The following is a 19,550-nucleotide window of genomic DNA, read 5'->3' as shown; positions in this document are numbered from 1 at the left end:
GGGTGTGTCAGAGGCAATGCAATTGGCACAGGATAGAGCAGGGTTTAGGGCTGTTGTACATAGGGTCGCTATGAGTCGCAAACGACTCAACGGCAAATAACAACAACAACAGCAACCCAATTTTCAGTATAAGTATGTCCCATGCCACATTTGGGACATACATTAAAAGCATGTGTTGTGCATCTGAAATGTAAATTTAGTTGGATGCCCTGTATTTTTATTTGTAAATGTGGCAACCCTAGTTGAGGTCACAGTCTACTCCCTGAGGGTTGGCTGTCTCCACAGATTTGTGGGTACAACAAAGAATTTTTCTTCTTTGGTCATTGTGACCAAATTTCTAATACACACGAAGCAACTGAAAATGCCTGCCTTTTTAATTGTGCTTTTGGCAGGGAGTACTGAATAGTCCATCACCAAAAAGGATAAACTTGTCCGTTTTGTAAGAATTGAAACCAGGGACGTCCTTAGAGGCAAGGATGGTGAGACCTTGCCTCATATACGTGTTGTTGAGAGGGGCTAATTCTTGGAAAATAACATCATGCTGGCAAAGGTGAGGAAAAGAGAAAGAGGGGAGGACCCTCAAATGAGGTGGACTGACACAGTGACTGTGACATTGCCTATCAGCATATCAGAGATAGGCCAAGGTTCAGAGTTAATACTCATAATGTTACTGTGAGTCGTAGTCAACTTGATGGCCAATAGCAAAACATGAAATGTTTCCCACAAATTAGCATCAAATCAATTTGGATTTAGCAATTCTGTACAACAGAGTAGAATTGATCCACAGGGTTTCCAAGGTCATAAATATTTTTTAGAAGTAGAAGTATTTCCTTTGTAGAGCAACAGGTGAATTTTAATTACTAACCATTTAGTTAGCAGTTATGTGTTAAATCACTGCACCACTAGGGATCCTTTTAAGCTATATTCTATGTTAAACACACTCTCTCTCTCCTACAAATCCAGGAATTCCCTCACCACACAACAGATGTGTCAGGGGTCCTTGCCCAAGGACTACAGGCACATGGCAGAACAAAGGTATTAACCCAGCTACCAAGAGCTCTAGCATCTTCCTGGACTTACAGTCTATCTTCAGAGCTACTTTCTTACTCTGGAGACAAGAGAAAAAGTATATGCCAGAGCTAACGGGAAAAGCCAGAATCAAATCCCAAAGGAACAAAAGCCCTAAACCACAGCTGCTCTTTCAACCATAGTTAAGGGCACTGAGAATACTCAAGGCAGGGAGATGTGGTCCCACAACATCCAGCAGTGATTTCTGCTGCAGGTCACGGAGAGGTGGCTCCCTGAGTGCAATGATGAGAAAGTGGGCACTTCCTGCTTGCTGGACACCATACCCCAGTGAAGACTAGGATCGTGTTTAAGACAGAAGCCCAAGATGCCCACCCCTCCTCTCGTCAGTGCACTTGTCCTAGCCCCTGCTCACCAGTGTAACCGAAGGGCGTGGAGGAAGGCTGAGAGGCCCTCCATGATCAAGAGGATGGCCACAGTCAAGGTGGCAAAGGCCGCAAAGATGAAGAACAGCGCCAAGCCTCCTCCCAAGCTCTTCACGCTCAGCCCCATGTGGATCACCATGGTCCAAAGCACCTCAGACAGCTCTGGTGGAGGGGAGAGACACAACATCAGTTGACAGTGGCAAGTGGCAGCTGATGCTCTTGTGTGTGGCTCTGCCACGCCCATGCCTCACCTGCAGGCCTTCCGGTGGCCCTTATGAAACCACTGTGTGCTGTGAACCTGGGAAAAGTGCTGACTCTGTCTAAACCATTACTGTGCTCCCTGCATTTAGGATCCTCAAGAATTGTAGAACCTTTAAGCAATTCCACTCTACTCAAAGTCCCACCCAGACACGGAAAGACCATCATTCTCAGTCTGGGAAAGCTATACTCACGTGCGTGAGCAAGGCTGAGGGCCCAGAGCCGCAGGTAGGAGGCAGTGTTGGATATGCAGCCCAGGCAGTACTCGATGGTGTGAATGGCCTGGTGGACCATGGTGTCCCCAAAGTCAAACTGTTGTGGGAAGAAACCAGAGAGAAGATAAGAGGCAGGGTGGAGAATGTGCTAGAAGCCTTGTCCGTGGAGCCTGGGTCTGAGCACTGTCACTAACTCTCCTGAGTGACGGCAGGGGGTTACACTCTCACGCCCAGCACCTCGCTCACCCTGGAGGGGCCTGCACGACCCAGCTTTGAACTGATTACTTGTAGCTGCACTCTTCAGCTCTGCCTCCCTCAGAGATCCTGCCTGAGTTAGCCCCCAGCTTGGACACCCACTCTCCCCTCACACAGTGGACTGTAATGAACCACGTCTTGATTACATTTTCTCAGCACATTTGTTTTTTCTCCTGTTAGGCCCTGAGCTTGAAGGGAGTGTTTGCCCAGTTAGAGCACTTGGTAAATAAAAGAACCTCCTGGATGTGGCACCACAAGGACCTGGGGGGGAACCCTGCAGTAGTTGATCCCCACCTTCCAGGCGCTGGCAAGGAAGCACCCCTGTTCTGTGTAACCCACCCAGAGCAGGAAGGGTCACACCCAGGGGGCAGACACCAGGGGAGGAGTTCCTGGAGAAGATATTGAACCTCTGCAGTCACTTAACGACTTTTACAGCATTCTGGGGGCAAGATACCCTCTTTATCCTTTGTGATATCTAGAAGACTAAATAGGGGAAACTTTTGCAGAAGCGTCACAAATTCCACCACGGCCATTTCATTAAGGTCGAACAGTATCTCTTGTTTGCATTTTCCTCACCCTTCCTTTATTCCTGGTTTTCTTTTCAACACCATGAACTATTTCCAGAGTAAAGGGGTGGGGCAGAAGCAAGCTGCTGGGAGTTCACTTTTAAGACTGTTCCACGCAGCTGGGGTGAATACCAGTGTAAAGCAACTTGGCATCAAGACACACCAGGTGCTCTTCACGGGCCTTCATGGTCCCAGGTAGAGCAAACAGCTGTCCAGTCCCGCTGTCTCCTCCCACGGAGCCCAGAGCAGAACCTCAGCAGCATGTGCACGCAGGGTGGGAAGCAGCTCCTCTTGAGGCCTCGGTTAGGGCCAAGGGCAGAGTCTATTTTCTATCACAGATTCTTTCAAGACTCACGTGACTCCCAAAGGATACCCGAAATGTCTTGGGAAATTGATGCTGGCAGGGCATGAGAAAGGGGCTGGGCCTCGAGGGCCATCACAGCCCAGGCTGCAGCTCCAACCCACCACTGCTGGCCCAGCGCTTCCTTTTCTCCCACCTCTATCCATACTCAGTGTTATTTCTGGTTTTTCTCTTTGAACAGACTCTTCAAATCTCATAGCTGATGAAAATCCCCAATTCTAAGTGAATGGCATTCCCACCACTACTGGCTGTCACTCAGAGAAAAGAAGTCTGCTATACGCTCGGCAAAGGGAGTGGCCACTTGGCTGAGTCTACCAGGGCCTCTCAGCATTTTAACTCCACCTTGAGTTTCTCCTATTAAAAAAGGAGAGGAGAGGAGGATAGACTGTCACTTCGGCCCCTTCATTCCCAGCTTCGCCTCTGCAACCCTGGGCAAGTTGACTCATCTATACAATAGGGGAAATACAGTTACCTACCTCAGAAGATGTGAGCATTTTATGAGCGATCCATTCAGGCATGGAGCAGGGGTCTGCCACTCAGCGTGGGCCCTAACTATGGCGGCAAGGAAGCCGACTTTGAATTTCTGCCACCTTCCTGCATATGTTCCCCACCCTGGCTTCCTTTCCACCCATCCACTCCTTCCTCACCCTCCTGCACCCTGGCTTCTGCCTTCTCCACAAGCCAGTCCCAGGAAGGTCACACTTCCCTCCCAGTGGTTAACGCTAACGTTCTGGAGTCCCAGCTGCGCAGGGGCCACTATCACCTCTTCGCTTCCTCGCGAGCCCCTTGCCTCCCCCTGGTTTTCCTCCTTCCACTCTGGATTTTCTCTCTCAGTGTCTGTCATTTGCTTCCTTATAAGCCGAGGGTTACCTGGAGCTCCGGCCTCAGCCCTTACATCTTCCTGTGAGATCACCACTCAATGACCACCACCAGTAGTGACTTTCAAATGGACACAAGGCCACTGTGCACTGCCTATTTACATCCAGCTGTGTACATTTCCTCCTGGGACGCCACGGGCACTTCCAACTCAACACTATCCAAGATAACTGATTGACTACACTACTCTGACCTCACAGGACCCATTTCTTCTACACATCCATGTCTAATGAGGAGGAATTTTATTAGGGGAACTGCCCTGGCACCCAAGTCTGGGCATCACTCTTGAATGCTTACATACTCTGACTCTCTAGAGCCGTCAAGGTGCTAACCTTTTACCTACTTACTACCTCACATCACTCCCTTCCTTTATAACACTCCTTGCATATCCTTACTTCACTCCCGGCTCTTGAATTCTTTCCCCACTCTTATGAGACTGATTGATTTCCACACAGTGAAACTGCCCTTTCTCTAATCCAATACACCTACATACGCATCATTACTACAGGTATTTTTGGCAATGCCTGTGTCACTTCCAGTTTCACGAGGCTTTCTAATGGCTCCCTGTGGCCCAAATGTCCTGCTATTTCTGATCTCTGCCAATCTCCAGTCTCATTTCTCACTGTTCCCCAACTCACTGTGTGTTAGGCAAGCTGAATACAAGCTTACCCCACACACATGATGGCCTCTGACAGTAAGTATACATACTGGTGAGTCTGTCTCCTCCCAGCCTGCAGAGACTCCTGCTTGACCAGACTAAGCTTTGGGAGTCCTTTCCTGGTCCTGCTACGTCTGCCCACCCCAGGATTTATTTAACGCCCTCTTCTGTGCTCCTGCAGCATACTGGACACACCTCTAGCACAGTACTTGCCACTAGACTGTCTTCTCAATTTGTCTGGGAGCTCCTTGAAGGCAAAGATTGTGGGGTTCCCCCCTCATTTTCTCTGCAGCACCACACACAGTGCACAGCAGGAGGAGGATGGATGAATGAGTAGACGGTGGGATGGATGGATGAATGACTATGGGTGGGATGAATGCACTTGGACAGAAATAATGGGAGGAGAGGTGCTGCTGACCCTTGCTAAGAGGTTACAGCCTTTAAAGACTTCCCAGACAATCAGCTGGCCTGGTCTGCAGTTGGCCTAGGTGTGCCCCCACAGACAGGGAGTGCTGCTTCCACGGGGCTGGAGCAATGCCCTACACGGGCACAAAGGTTTTCACAGTCAGGGGAAAATGGGCAAGTTCTAGAAGAAGTAGGCTAGACAGTTTTGTTTTGCTCTTTTTAAACTCTGTTTTGTTTGAAATCTTTAGATAGTTGCTGCGGTTATCTAAACGTGGCGTTAGGGAACTAGACTGTGTGTGCCTGATAAAGATAAAATGTTATGACTATTCAGCAAGCTAAAGGGAGCTGCATGCCACATGAGCTGGGTGGCCAGATGGAATGAAAATCTGCTGTATTTACATGTCCAACCTTCTGGGGCAAGGCTACAAATGTAGATGCCAATACAAAATACCACTCTAAACATGATAATGGTACAGGGTGTTTAACATAAAGGTATTTTGAAAGCAACATGGTAGAGAGTGTGTTACCAGGAGGCTCCTGACTGACATACGGGCACTCCCACCAGCCCTTACTGGTAGCTCAGCCAGCGACTGGACAGGCGCGTGACCTGGAAGAACACTGAGCTTCCCTAATGCTAGTGAGGGTGCCTTGCTAGGCCTCGGGAGGTCAAAGCCCTGTTTTTACACAGCGGTTTTTCCATTCCCATCATTCCCATCCTACTGCTCCCTTAGCCCAGGAGAGCTAGGCAGGCAAGAAGTGCACAGTTCACAAGTCTATGTATTTTACAGAGAAGTTTTGGGGGAAGATATAAACAGTGCAGCAAGGCCTTAAAAACCCAAATCCAAATTCACTTAGATGGAGTTTTTTCCTGGGGTGCATCTGAGAGGCAAAGCCACCTTCTGAAAGCCACGTGGGCCACATGGAGGAGGACAGCTGACCCTGAGCAAAGGTGCAAGCTTCAAGCTGATGAGGGCAGCAGGAAGAGACGGGCTGCATCTCAGAGAGAGGAGGGGGAGCTGTGCACACACGCACTCGGAGGAGCAGGAGGAAACACAGCTGCTCCCAGTGGCAGAGAAACCACAACGTCACAGGAGAGGATGGCCGAGGTGAGTGGGGCTTAAGCCCCAAAGGGAGTCACTTCCAGAATGCCAATGCAGACATTACTTGTAGCTCCTTTAAAAGCCATTCTCAGAGGTGTGAGCTCAGCAGAGTCGATGAGACAAGGACAGAGGTGACTGACACGAGATGCAGTTAATGGAGATGAGCTTTGTCAGAGCACAGGTTGACACACTGGTTACAAGTGCCAGTGAGATGCAGGATGCACAGTGTCATGTGGGGCCCCGGGTGCAACAGGGTCAGCAGAGTGATCACAAGGATGGGAAGAGAAGCCCCAGATAAACAACACAAAGGCAGAGGCAGCTTTTTCTTACCACTTCGTCCTCGGAAGGCTTGAAAACATAAATGTACACTTAGTAGGGAGCCACATCACACACAGAATCACAAGTCATGAGCACAAGGCACGTTGGAGGAAGAACTCAGCACATACAGAAAGCGAAAGCAGGGTGGAAAGCACTGAGATACGTATTGGTAAAAGCCCCTCCTGACCGTGGCGATTTCCTTGTTAAAAAGTGGCCAGACTGAAACATGCAGCCACTCGGGTGTCAACCCCTATTTGCTTTAGAAAGAACGTAACAATGGATGAGATCCAAAAGTTCAGTTTTGACGTTTTAATGCAAGGAGACTGAATTAAAAAAAAAATACCCCAAACAACTGAGCTTTGAGGTGTTTTAAAGAAATGTTTAGAGAGGCTTTCCTATTTTTTATTCTCCCTATAAAAAGTAGGCAAGTAACTTAATTTTTCAGAAAAAGGGTAAAACAAACTATCTACAAGAACAAATCAGTGGGCTAGGACTTTGAAGGGATGAGGGATTAATTACCTCCATTTCAGTTAGGATGCTTCCTGAAGGGGTGAGGAATGAAGGAGCTCTGGTCAATGGCCTGTTGGTGGTCGTAAGAGCTGGGATATTGGGCCTATGCTGCCTGGGGGCCTGGGGTTAGTCACTTAGATCTGGAGGCAGCATGCTGCGTGCAACATGGATTTCGGAAGCAACAACAGAACAAAACTGCTCTGAAGGTTAGGTCAATGGCCCGCTGAAAAAAAATTTTGCCACCCTAAGAGCGCCACAAGGCAGGCTGATTATTAGGATTCTAAGTTTTCTTTTTTAAGAAGACTGGAGCGTGGTCTCTGAGGAACACAAGACGAGGACTGGCCAAGGTGGAAGGAGAGGAGGCCCACACCACTGGATCTTACCTCTTCCGCGTCCTCTGAGTGGGTGGAGAGCTGGTCATGCTGAATAATCTCAGCATCCTCCTCTGTCGGTCCGTTGCCCACCCTGATCCCACCAAAGTTGAGAGTTCCCTACACAGATGAACAGAAAGAGTAGAATTTGCCTGGGCTTTAGTGTGATATTCTGTGAGGTGGGGAAGGGCAATGATTAGTACAACAAACCTCAGAAAAAAAGCATACATACTAACAACAGAAAAAAAAAATATATATCCACTGGTCAAAATAGCTGAATAAAAACCAATCCCCACCTGAGCTCTGGCCCCGTCCCAGCCTACATGCACCACCTCGTCCTGCTGCCGAAGAACGTGCAGCTCTGCCAGTGGCACAGACACCAGCTGCACCTTGGTCAACACTCAGAGTGCTGTCTGAACAAAATGCTCAAATGAACAGACTCTCTGAAGTACATACGTCTCTGCACCACACCTCTCTAGAACTATCGAACTTTCTATGATGGGAGAGAGCTGAATGATCTACCCAGGTCCGATAAACTCTCAACAGGAGCCCAAGAGTTCCAGCAACCTCTCCAGGAGTGTGATGTGTCCTGCCCAGGAACAAAGGACTTCCTAGGTCAAGGAAAGGGAACAAACCTCCACGTATGTTAGCCTGTGGCTAGAGGAACATTAAAGGGTTAAAAAAAGAAAAAGAAAGAAGAGATGCTCTTTTCTTGAAAACATTTGTTCCTTTTCACAGCACAGGTAGTTTTCAGCAGGGTTTTCATATGCAGAATTGAGGCAAAAAGACTCATTTCATGGAGCTCAAAAAACAGGTTAAATTGGGATAAAGTGTGACAGGTACCAATTGGAGCCAACCTGCCACCAAGGGAAGAGCCCAAGATGCAGCCCTCAGGACCACATTACACAGTTCCATCGAGGGAGTGAGTGGAACAAGGTGAGAGCTAGAGGACTGCTCCTGCGAAACAGTGTCCTGATGGCAGCATGGATAATACACAGGCACGCCTGGTCCTCGGACAGAGGTGGCATCCTCAGCTCAGACTTCAGTGCCAGGCAAATTCTCCCTCTTCTACCATGGCTCTCAGGAGCATCAGAATCACCCTGAAAGTGGTACTTCAGAGAGTCTCATATTAACAAACTTTTTCCATAGAAACTATAAAATTATTAGGTCTGGAATGAGGTCCAGACATCTGTAATGAAAATAAATATCATCCTAAAGAGAAAGTATATAATCACTGGGGAAGGTCTATCAGAATTTAAATTCCAGTGCCAGCAACATTACACTTGCAAAAACTTTATAGAGATATATGAACAAGGATGTTTCCAGCATTAATCACTGTTATAGATCTCAAACAATTGGAAACAACCAACACGTTCATCCACAGTGATTATATAATTTTGGTTCATTCACCAGAATCGTTTATGGACTATTAGGCAGCCATAAAAAAGAGTGATGCATCTTTATATGAATCAGAATGAAAACATCTCCAAGATAAATTTTAAAATTTAATAAATTAAGGGGCAAAAACCTTGACAGTTTAAAACATTATTTATTTTTATCAATATAAATGGAACTCTGGTGGCCTAGTGGCAAGAAGTTATGCTGCAATCCTGAAGGCATATCCTTCGAGACCACCAGCTGCTCCATGGGAGAAGAATGAACAGTCTCCTACCATGTGATTAACTGCCTCTGAAAACCCACCAGATGGTCAGTTTGGGGTTATTTCCAACTCTATGTACACAACAAAACAGGTATACACTGGTAGGTTTTGAGGTTTTGAAGGAAAAGTTCTAATAACACTGTGAAGGAGGAGATGCCCTGGGGAGGCAGTCAGGCTGTGCTTTTTAGTCAGTACTATTTATTCTATAACCAAAGACACTTTTGATTTAGCTTTCTTTTATCACATAAGGAAGGGCCATTAGACTATGTGCAATTTTTATTTCTTTCCACTTAATCTGTTTTAATATGCTATGGGGGGGGAATTTAAAGTTCACAAGGTGATTCTGATGTGTGGCTGGGTCTGAGACCCACTGCAGCTCTGGGCATCTCCATATCATGTGTGTATTAAACCTGATGACCCTGAAGAGATGCAGAGCCTGTAAGCCTAGCTGCAGGGCACCCCAGAGGAGCCTAGGTTGGGCAACGGGGTACAGAAGGTGGGCTCAGGCTTGAAGTCTCCTGAAGCAGAAAATCATTTCTGGAGTTCTCCTTACCCAGCAGATAACATGAGGAGCAGACAGGTGAAATCTCCCCAGCCTGACACTACTAGATGTCTATTCTAAACACAGGAAACGAGAGGTACAGGAAGGGGAATCAGAGACATACAAACAACAAATTTAAAAGAGAGAGAGGGGAATTAAAAAAAAAGGAACTATTATACATTGCTTATCAGCAAGAGGACACAGAACAGAACAAAATCAGATCAGTATTCAAATCCTCAACACTTTGGTAGGGGCTCTGTTGAAGAATGATCACCCTAATGCTTTCAGGCTGTTCTCCAGACAGAGATGTGCACAGGCCAAGGAGGCTCTGGGAAGGTACAGCCTCCCGGCCTGGAGACTTTGACCTGGGAGAGCAACACAGAAGAGGGGTGAGGTATAAAAGCTCCCACATGTTCTCAGCAGCACATCTTCTATGTATTTAAGGTAGCAGAAAGAATAGTACATGGAAAGAACATCAATGAATGGGCTACCAAATCACTAAAGGGCTTTTCTTTTTATCCTCATAACAAAGGAGAGAGTAAAGTCCCAACCTGAAAGTAATTTTAAGCAGCAACATTAAAATATCTTCTAACTCAAAATATCAGCCCTTTAAGACTAGTTCTGGAAGGATGATTTCAAATAGCATAAAATGACTGGAAGCACCTATAGAAGATATTTAGTTATTTAAATATTTTATTTTCTGTGAAAGAACATGGTCTGACTAGAACACAGATGTACTTTTCCACTGGGATTTTAAGACTCTTACCTAGAATACACTGGGCTAATTTAGATATTAGCACAAGATAGTGTCAGTTAAAGAGATTTTTTAAAAAGACAAATATTCAAAAGCCCAACATACAAAGCATTGTTCCTTGAGTCACGAAGTAGTTGTGAAAGTGGAAGAACAAGACAGAAGACGCTTTTGGTTGTGATGCCAGACGTGTAGTACACACAATGAGACACAAAGGTGAGCGGAGGTCTCACTGGAGCCATGGGGACACAAGGGCTTCTGAGTCCCTCACAAAACAGCGGACCCCACTATGCTTCTGAAGGAAAGAGGGTAAGTCATTGCTAAAGAGGACTATCTTACGTCCAAGCATCATGCTGAAGTAGAATTTTAAAGTGCAGGAAAACCAATCTAAAATCACAGAGATGCTTTCATTTCCAGGCTGAAAAAATCATCTAACACATTGGCCCAAATACAGACATGAAAGTGGATGAGTCCAAGAGCTGCTGCCTTGGAGTAAGATAATGGGACTCAGAAAAGTACAACAGCAACTTTGGTTTCATGGACATGACTGTACTTACATATTTGACTAGAAACTTAGTAGACCAAGGGTAAAGATGGTATCTGAATCTATTCCTAAGAGGTGGAAATCTCTTCTGCCATCATTTCAAGGAGGAACAAGGGCATACTTCCCAAGAGCATGCGGGCTCCATGCTCTCCGTACAGTTTAAAGAATCCTGCTGAACTGATTGTCACCTCTTTAACACAATGTGATGGTCTGCTGGTTGGAATTGCACTCACTGTTGCAGCCGCTGCTGCCTCTAGTCCCTGCTGGCTCGGGGTTGGGCTGACTGGGGCCTCCACAGGTTGCCCTTCCTGATAGTGAATGGAAGAAAAGAGGAAAGGAGAAGAAAACAGAAGAGGGAGGGAGTGAAGGGGGAGACGAATGGAGGGTACATGGGAGGATGAAGATGGTCAGAAAAGGGAGAAGGAGGGTCTTGTAACTCAGCTGTTCCAACAGGGGTAATACTCAAACAGCTGTACAAGAGTCATGCAACAAGATCGTTGGGATTTTCCCAGAGTGTAGTAAGGAAGCACTCTTGGATAGCCAGAAACCACGCACAACACTCAACATTTGGCAACTTAACTTTGTATGTGTGGAGAGAACTCACACACATGCACTGAGTGAACACATGTATGTATGCTGCTTTTGAAAAAGAAAAAAAACCACCACTAACAAAACCGTAAGTAAAACAATGTGCTTTAAAGCAAACCTTTCCCTAGGTGTTTTTGTTGGTAAGAGTAGCATGGTCTTATTTTAAAAGAAAATGTTTCCTTGTCAGCTCTGTGGTTGCCCAGACAAACCACAGGTGTGGGTTTGTGTGTCTGCAGCATCTACAGCCTTGCTCTGGCTGATGCTGCATGCTGACAGGCCCGGGCCTGGGTTTTGATGAGCACAGAGTAACACCCAGGGCAGTTCAAAATGTAGGACTTGTTCTGTCTATTCTAGCTCCTCAAAGCTGAAGCCAGATGTCTGCACGGCAAACACAGTCTGTGACTCCAACAGGACCCGTGCTTTGGGTATGCAATGCAAATGTATTTGAAGAGTATATAGACTTGTGAACACTTAAGAGTCTCCAATGGGGAGGCTAATTTAATTGACTTTATCTAAAAAAAAAAAAAAAACAAACCCCAATCAGGTCTAGTAGCTTTTAGCAACAAAAAATACACCCACCAAATGCTTTCTCCTCAAATATTGATGGCGAAGGACCAGTGGTTTAAACAGTAGCATCCAAGGAACACACAGTAGTGCAACTACTACCAGGAAACACTGGATTCCTTTCTGTAATGAAGGAGAAGACATACACATCAAAGTCCATTAATTAAACATATAAGTTTCCAACTACAGCACAAATTTCCATCTAAACAGAGTTTTTTCCTCTCTAACTAACCTAAAAATATCAATATCCAGTTTCTCAAAATAATAGCAGATGTTATGGCAAAACTCAGGAACAAACTGACCTATAGAATGGGAATTCTAAGTCTTACCATTTTAGGATACAGAAATCATAGAGAACATTTCCAATGTATGGAGGATGGGCTGAGTTTAGATCTGGGAGGCATAGAGTGAAAAATCAAATACTACAGAAAGATGATTTTCCTGAGCTTTGTCTGGGTCAGAGAAATATGTGGCTTATAGTAACCATCTAATTAAGACAGCCCACCTCTGGATTGACGCACCTGTCCAGAGTACAGCATTGTATTACCAGAGTCTGGGTAAGAAAAGATGAACATATTTATAAAATGGATCAAGAGGCTTGGTGCTTTTTCAGAAGTATGAGCATCATAGGCTGTCCACTTGTAAAAAATGAGGATGACCAAGTAGCCAAACAAGGAGGTTATGAAGATTATTTCAGGTATAAAGCCAAAGTAGATATTCAGGGGTTTCTTGAAATAGCTAAAAAGAGAGAGAGAGAATGTTAAGAGTGTGCAGCTGTGGGCCCATCCCTACATGGGACGGAGTCCTCAATCTGTCTACTTCATGTCTTCCTTCATTTATGCAGCTGCAGCCAAACATACTAGAAGCAAAAAGACTTCAGAACGAACTCTCACTGCCAAACTCTGTGACCATGAGCTGTCTGTGTCATCGTCAACTAAAAAAAAATGACTTAAAAATCCACATATTCTTACAAACAGTTCTCTAACTTCATGTGAATTATGTGGTGAAGAAGGAACTCGTTTTGATGAAAATTGTTAAAATTTTTTTTCTTTTTATGACTTTTATTAAATCCTTACAAAACTCTGGCGTTCATAGTTGGTGTAAAGGGAAAACTTTTGAGCTGGATCAGTTCACCTGGTGCAATAAAGGTAAAGTGCTTGGATGTTTCCCCCCACTTTTAAAAACATCTGAAAAAAAATTTGTCTTTCCACATCTGGACATTGGAAGACTGTGTCCCTGGACCGCTTTCACAGTACGAGCTCAGCTGGCCCTTCTGGCGTGTCACCATGAGCTGCTCGCCAACCCCCTCAGGCGGAGGGGACCATGTTTCATTCTGGTTACAAAAATGCAGGGAACCCACAGTTGCAAAAGTGGAATCACTGGGGGTGGAGAAATGGTGGGGCTTGGAGGGTAGGCGGCCAGTACCCCAAGCCCGCTTGGAAGAGCAACAGCGCATCTTTGGAAAAACCAGTCCACAGCTCCAGGTCAGCGGAGAGCCAGGGAGAGGGCACTAGACCAACACCCCCCGCCACCGAGATGGTACTGATCATTCCAGACTTGGGAACAGGAGGGGACCCCGGGAAAGGGGGCCTGGGCACGAAATTCTCGCCTTCAGCTCCAATATTCAAGTACCTTCAAGACCAGGGAAGGGGGAGAGGGGCCCACTGATGTTTTTAAAAAAACCTAACTAAACACTAGGGGCAAGCCCGACTAGGCTGGGCTGTCCACCTGTGTTCTACCCCCACCTCCCGCCCTGGCTGACTGGGGGGGTGGGGCCTAGGCCGTCCTGGTGGGGGGCGGGCACTTGGCCAGGTGTTCAAATTTTTTAAAAGAGATATTTACTGTAATGAAATTTGTGTTGTTGTGTACTGTTGAGTCACAATCGACCCATAGCTGACCCTCTGGTGGGTTTTCAGAGGCAGCTGATTGCTTGGAATGAGATTGCAATGAATTAGCAATGAAATTAGTACCAATATTAATATTAAGGCTCAGTGAAGATGAGTTTTTATAAAAGCACATTTACAATGTGAAATGGGATTCTGAATTAGAAATCACTCCCCAGTAGTGCTATGATGTCTTTAGGCAAAAGTATAATCTACATAAATCATTCTTATGACAGAAATAGCAATTTACGCATGGTTGAAGAGGCTCAGGGTGACTCCAAACATCATATGGAAAATACCAAGGATAACAGACATCTTCATCTTGAAAGAGTTGAGGAAGGTCAGTTTATTGGTGGCAATATTCCAAATCTGTCACAACACAAGAAAATAAAAAGGTTTATAAAGAAGCCCAGAGTGAAAATATCACATAGCCACTTAAAAAGTGGTTGATTTTTTTTAATTATGGAAAATACCAAAGAGAACAGTTTAATAAATTTTCATGTACTTGTCATCTAACTTCAACAATTTACTATTACCTAGCTCAATACCAATTTTGCTTCATCATACCCCTATCCACTTCCCATCTCTATATTATTTTTTTCTACTACTTTATTTATAAAATTTGAATATAAATTTAAACAAATTCTTTCAATTTCCCTCACTCCCCCCACCCATCAAATTGTACAACCCAATGATTAATCCCTCCTTCCTCTAGACATCCACATGACTCTGCTTCCATCCCCTCACCTTGATCCTTATATTCATTCGACAGTTATGGTTTTATACAATATTTATTCTTATGGGACTGAGTTAATTCACTCAGTATAATGCTCTCCAGTCCCTCCCAAGTTAGGTAATAATTTACAAAGTTATTGCTCCTGCATGCTGCATAGTATTCTGTTGTGTGAATGTACCATAATTTCTCAATCCATTCATTTGTGGTTGGACATTTGGGCTGTTTCCATGTTCTTGAGATGGTGAGTAATGCTGCTATGAACATTGGTGTGAAAATCTCAGTTCTTATATTCTCAGGGTATATTCCAAGTAGTGGAATAGCTGGGTCATATGGAATTTCTATGTTCAGCTTTTTGAGGAAGTGCCAAACTGCCTTCCAGAATGGTTGCCCCATTTTACAATCCCACCAACAATGTATGAGTTCCTTTCTCGCTACATCCTCTCCAACATCTATTACTTGCTGCCCTGTTAAAGTTTGCCACTCTTACTGGAGTGAGATGGTACCTCATTGTGGTTTTGATTTGCATCTCTCTTATTGCCAGTGATTTGGAGCATTTCTTCATGTGTCTGTTTGCCATTCAAATATCATTCTCTGTGAAAATTCTTTCCATGTCTTTTGCGCATTTTACCTAATTGGGTTATCAGTCTTTTTCTTGTAGAGGCCCAGGAGTATTCTGTAAACTTTTGTTATAAAAGACTCTTATCTGAGATGGTATTACCAAATGTTTGTTCTCAGTCTGTAGGTTTTCTTTTCACCCTGTTGGAAAAAGTTTTTGATCTGCATAGAGATTTAATCTTTAGAAGGTCCATGCATCAATTTTATCCTCTTTAGATTGTGCATTTCTGGTTGTATCTGGCAGTCTCTTTATACCTTGGACTGTGCTTCAAAGCTTGATCCCAGTTTGTCTCTTAAGAACGTTATGGTTTTGGGCTTTACTCCCAGGTTTCTGATCCACCTTGAGTTGATTTTTTGTGTATGGTATGAGATGTGGATCCTGTTTCAGCTTTCTGCAGGTGGCCCACATACCATTTAATTGTTTTTCAGTATAGATCTCTAAAAGGTAAAAGTAACTTTTTAAATTCAAACTGTGTTTATTAAGATAGTTTCCCATTCCTCTTGATTCAGCGTGTTTTTCTGAGTGCGGCTTCCGTCTGCAGGAGCAGCCTTCTGTAAGCCTTGCTTCTCCTCCTGCAGGCTGACAGAGAACAGCGGAGTAGCCAGCACAAAAGCTACAGTTTGTGCACGGCTGAAGACTGTGATGGTTTTAGAGCACCCTGGGCTTTTCACGTCCATGAAATACGAACTCGGACTCTGCACCAGACACTTCTTCCTCTGTTCCCTCTTCTCCTCTGGAGCGGGATGAAGGAGACCCTTTGTGAGAGGCCTGTTGGCATGTGGAGGGCACCGCCGGAAAGATAAAAGTCTTTTTAAAAACAGGACCTTAACACTGTTATCACGCTCAAAAGTATCAACAATGATTCTTTTACTAAGAGAATACGCCGTCCCCTTTTCCTTATGAATCAGGGTGAAGTCTCTCTCAGGGAGGAGAGATAGGGAATGGCAAAGGACACAGTGACAAAGGAGATTAATCAGAACTGGTTTTGACAAGCACTGTGGCAATGGGATAATTAAAACAGACTTTCAAGGGGGAAAAAAAAGAGGAATGAACTGGAGGGGTAGAGAAAACAGTGCAACAATGAATGAATGGAAATCCAAAATCTCTGTAAATGTTCATTAAAATTAATAAAATTTAATTTAAAAACTCAACTATTAAAAAAAAATAAAAACCAACAATGATTCTTTTAAATCATGAGCAGTCAGTATTTAAATTTCTCTGATTGTCTCCAAACATTTCTTTAAATATTTATTTATGAATAAAAATTCTCTTATTGCCATCTAATTGGAAGCAACTCATAGCTGACTCACCAATGGGACTTAGGGAGGCTGAAGACTGCATGGGAGGAGACTGCCCATCTTTCTCCTGAGGAGCTGCTGGTGAATGTGAACTGCCAGAGAGACACTGCCTTTGGGTTACTGGAGGTGTAGAACTCGATGAACTCCACTACCGGAGCTCCTCATGTACGAATGAGGTTCCACATAAAGTTTGTACTGGGCGAATGCTAATACCGCTCTTAGTCTCTAATTGATAAATTTCTCCTCCATCTTTCCTTTTGGTTCCTTAGAAAATATTTGTTGAATAAATAGAGTTGTAGATATCCCCAATAGTCCGTGCTTTACTGAGTGCATTCTGGTGGTGCCATGTTCATTTATCAACTGCCTGAAGCTCTTGTCACCTAAGACTTGCATGCCTGTGATAACTTTCTGACAGTTCTCTCTTCCTCCATTTGGCAACCAGATTAATGTTCCCAAATTACAACTCTGACACAGACATTTCCCAATGTCAATACCTCCCTCGAGGTCTCAATATCACCTCTATGTTAAAGTGCAAACACTGGAGTCTGATAAACCAGACTCCTCCACACCTAGTTCTCCATAAAGAACTCATCCTAGATGACCTGGCAACTTGTAATTGATTCTCTCCAGCTTCATCTTGCCTGACAATTCAGGTTTGCATTCCAATTGCTCCATGGACATTTATTTCTATACATGTTCTATAGAAACCTCAATCTTAACGTTTACCCAGAGGCATCAAATGAGAGGTGCTTAAAAAGTAAACATACAAAAACAATTGTGTAACTAGAGGGCCCTATATAAATGTAACGTAATAGTATAATTATCAAACTCCAAGGCAGAATCTGGAGAAAGACATGGTACCTCTATCTGGTAAAACAAAGGGTTGCTGGAAAAGAGGAAGACCCTCAAGGAGGTGGAGCGAGACACACCTCACACGAGCTCAGTCACAGGGCTAGACATGCTTCCTTCTGCTGTGCACACACCTGCTATGCCAACTTGCAGGCAATTCAGCGACAACAACAAAGCCATTTGAGGGTAAGAGTCATATCTTAAAATTATTGTCCAGGTAGGCTGGGCAATGTTGTTGTTGTTTATTCTGTTTCTCTGAGAGAAATCATTACTTGGAAGAAATGACAAATAAGAACACAACACAGAACACATACAGACAAGCCAGGTCTGCAGCTACACAGCACAAAAGACAATGACTGTGACCCTCACACTGTAATAACCCTCTTTCCACTCTCGCTGTGGTTCTTGCTCCTAGTCATCCTTTTATCTTCTCCCTACAAGCCTTCTGAGCTCTAGCACCGCTGTATCTTCTAGCACTATAAATACTTCCCTTTTGATCTTGTATAAGTTATAATCCTAAGGACTGAGTACCTTCCTGGTGTTATTTTTCACCTTCTAGATCTGTCAAGTGTATGAATGAAAGTTGTGCCACAGGGAAGAGTTCCAGACTTAAAGAGCAGCTAAAGGTATTGTGTCAGGTGGTCCCCTAGTCTCTATCAGACCAGTAAGGCTGGCTATGTTTAGATTTTGAGTTCCGTTCAACACTTAGCTCCCACTCTATCCAGGATCTTTGACTGTGAACCCTTTCAGAGTGGCCAGCAGTGGTAGAAGGGCACCACCTAGTTCTTCTGGTCACCAGGGAGCTGAGCTGCTAACCCAAAGGCGGCACCTCTCTTGCACTCTGGATCTACCGGCTGGGACTCAGCAGAAAGAGGGCAAGCTCCGCCTTTGTGACTTATAGCCTCAGAAAAGCCACTGGAGGGTCAGCTATGAGCCAGTTCCACTCAACCACAATGAGCTGTTTGTTAACTAATGCTTACTGTAAAAAAAAACACAACCCTTTGATTCTTTTAAGCATATAATACAAAAGGTTTGATCATACCTTATTTGTCTAAGTGGTTTTTAAAAAATTACATTCCAAGGTAAGTATTTATAAATATGCAAAGATAAGAAAGGAAATATGATATTCAAAGGGAAAAGCTATTTCTGTTTTGTTAAACATCTAGCTAAAAATAAAATCCAAACTATGTAAAAATAAAATCCAAACTGTGTAAAAATAAATTATAAACTTGGAAGAAGTCAAGAAAAGAAATCTTTCCAGAGTCAATATTATTTTATTTTTTTTTAAATTTTATTATTTTTGTGTGCGTGTACCGTCAAATCAGATCTGACTGGTACAGGAGAAGATTGCCCCTCCTTCTCCGGCAGAGCATCTGGTGGATTCGAACCGTGCACCTCTGGGATTGTAGTTGCAGCTCCTTGCCACTAGGCCACCAGAGCTCCCCCAGAGTCAATATTATTGACTCTCCCTGAAATAAGCTGTGCAGGAAGAAATGTTTAGTTCCCCAAGGCACTTGAGTCTCTCAGGGCTTTGATGCATTCTGGACAAATCTACCAACGTTTCCCAAAAACATGGCAACCTAAAATCAAATAGCTATTTCTCTTTAAATCTCTCACTTCGGGGTTATAGTTAACACTCTGGTGTTAGACATGTAAGAAAGAAGTGCTCTTACCGGATCAATGCCAAAAGGGTATGGTCCTCCAAAAACTCCAGGGACGGCTGGGTTTAGCTGGAGAACAGGATTCCCCCGAAGGGTCTCCTCCCTAGCACATTAGGAACAAAGTCAGATTTCTTTTTTATTAAAGAAAAGGAAACTACTGGCCCCAGAAACTGGGCCTAATATAAACTACTACAGTTCTCGTATCTCTTCAATGGAAGAGAGACTAGCAACTTAGAATGAGAAATCAGAAATAACAAAAAGAAACACACACACACACACACACACACACACACTCTGTAGGTGAGACCATGATTTAGATCATGGTCTATCACATCACTTGCTAGACATATGAAAGCTGGATAATGATTAAGGATTACAGAAGAAACACTGATGCATTCGAGTCGTGGAGTTGGAGAAGGGTTGTTGTTGTTGTTATGTGCCATCGAGTCGTTTCCGACTCATAGCGACCCTATGCACAACAGCTCTAAACCCTGCTCTATCCTGCGCCAACCACA

The 19,550-nt window shown here is 44.3% G+C and overlaps 1 protein-coding gene across 7 annotated transcripts in view; it reads right to left on the bottom strand.

The window, feature by feature from the left end:
- ATP6V0A1 (ATPase, H+ transporting, lysosomal V0 subunit a1) overlaps window positions 1-19,550 on the bottom strand; it is a 60,137-nt gene that overhangs the window by 7,637 nt on the left and 32,950 nt on the right. For 3 of the 7 annotated variants that reach the window (XM_006901663.1, XM_006901665.1, XM_006901661.1), the window contains 8 exons: window positions 19,048-19,138; window positions 14,126-14,244; window positions 12,514-12,730; window positions 12,008-12,115; window positions 7,357-7,464; window positions 6,476-6,493; window positions 1,904-2,021; window positions 1,442-1,613 (listed from right to left, as the gene is read on the bottom strand). In XM_006901663.1, coding sequence (XP_006901725.1) covers window positions 1,442-1,613; window positions 1,904-2,021; window positions 6,476-6,493; window positions 7,357-7,464; window positions 12,008-12,115; window positions 12,514-12,730; window positions 14,126-14,244; window positions 19,048-19,138 — 951 coding nt within the window. Of the gene's footprint in view, window positions 1-1,440; window positions 1,614-1,903; window positions 2,022-6,475; window positions 6,494-7,356; window positions 7,465-12,007; window positions 12,116-12,513; window positions 12,731-14,125; window positions 14,245-19,047; window positions 19,139-19,550 lie in introns of those variants that run through there. The other 4 variants (XM_006901664.1, XM_006901662.1, XM_006901666.1 and 1 more) reach the window with 2 other exon arrangements.

Source organism: Elephantulus edwardii, unplaced genomic scaffold, assembly GCF_000299155.1.
Source record: "Elephantulus edwardii isolate Elephantulus edwardi_28Jun2011 unplaced genomic scaffold, EleEdw1.0 scaffold00340, whole genome shotgun sequence".
NCBI lineage: Eukaryota > Metazoa > Chordata > Mammalia > Macroscelidea > Macroscelididae > Elephantulus > Elephantulus edwardii.
Note: the sequence above shows the minus strand (reverse complement) of the source record. Positions and strands in the feature narration are given on the sequence as shown.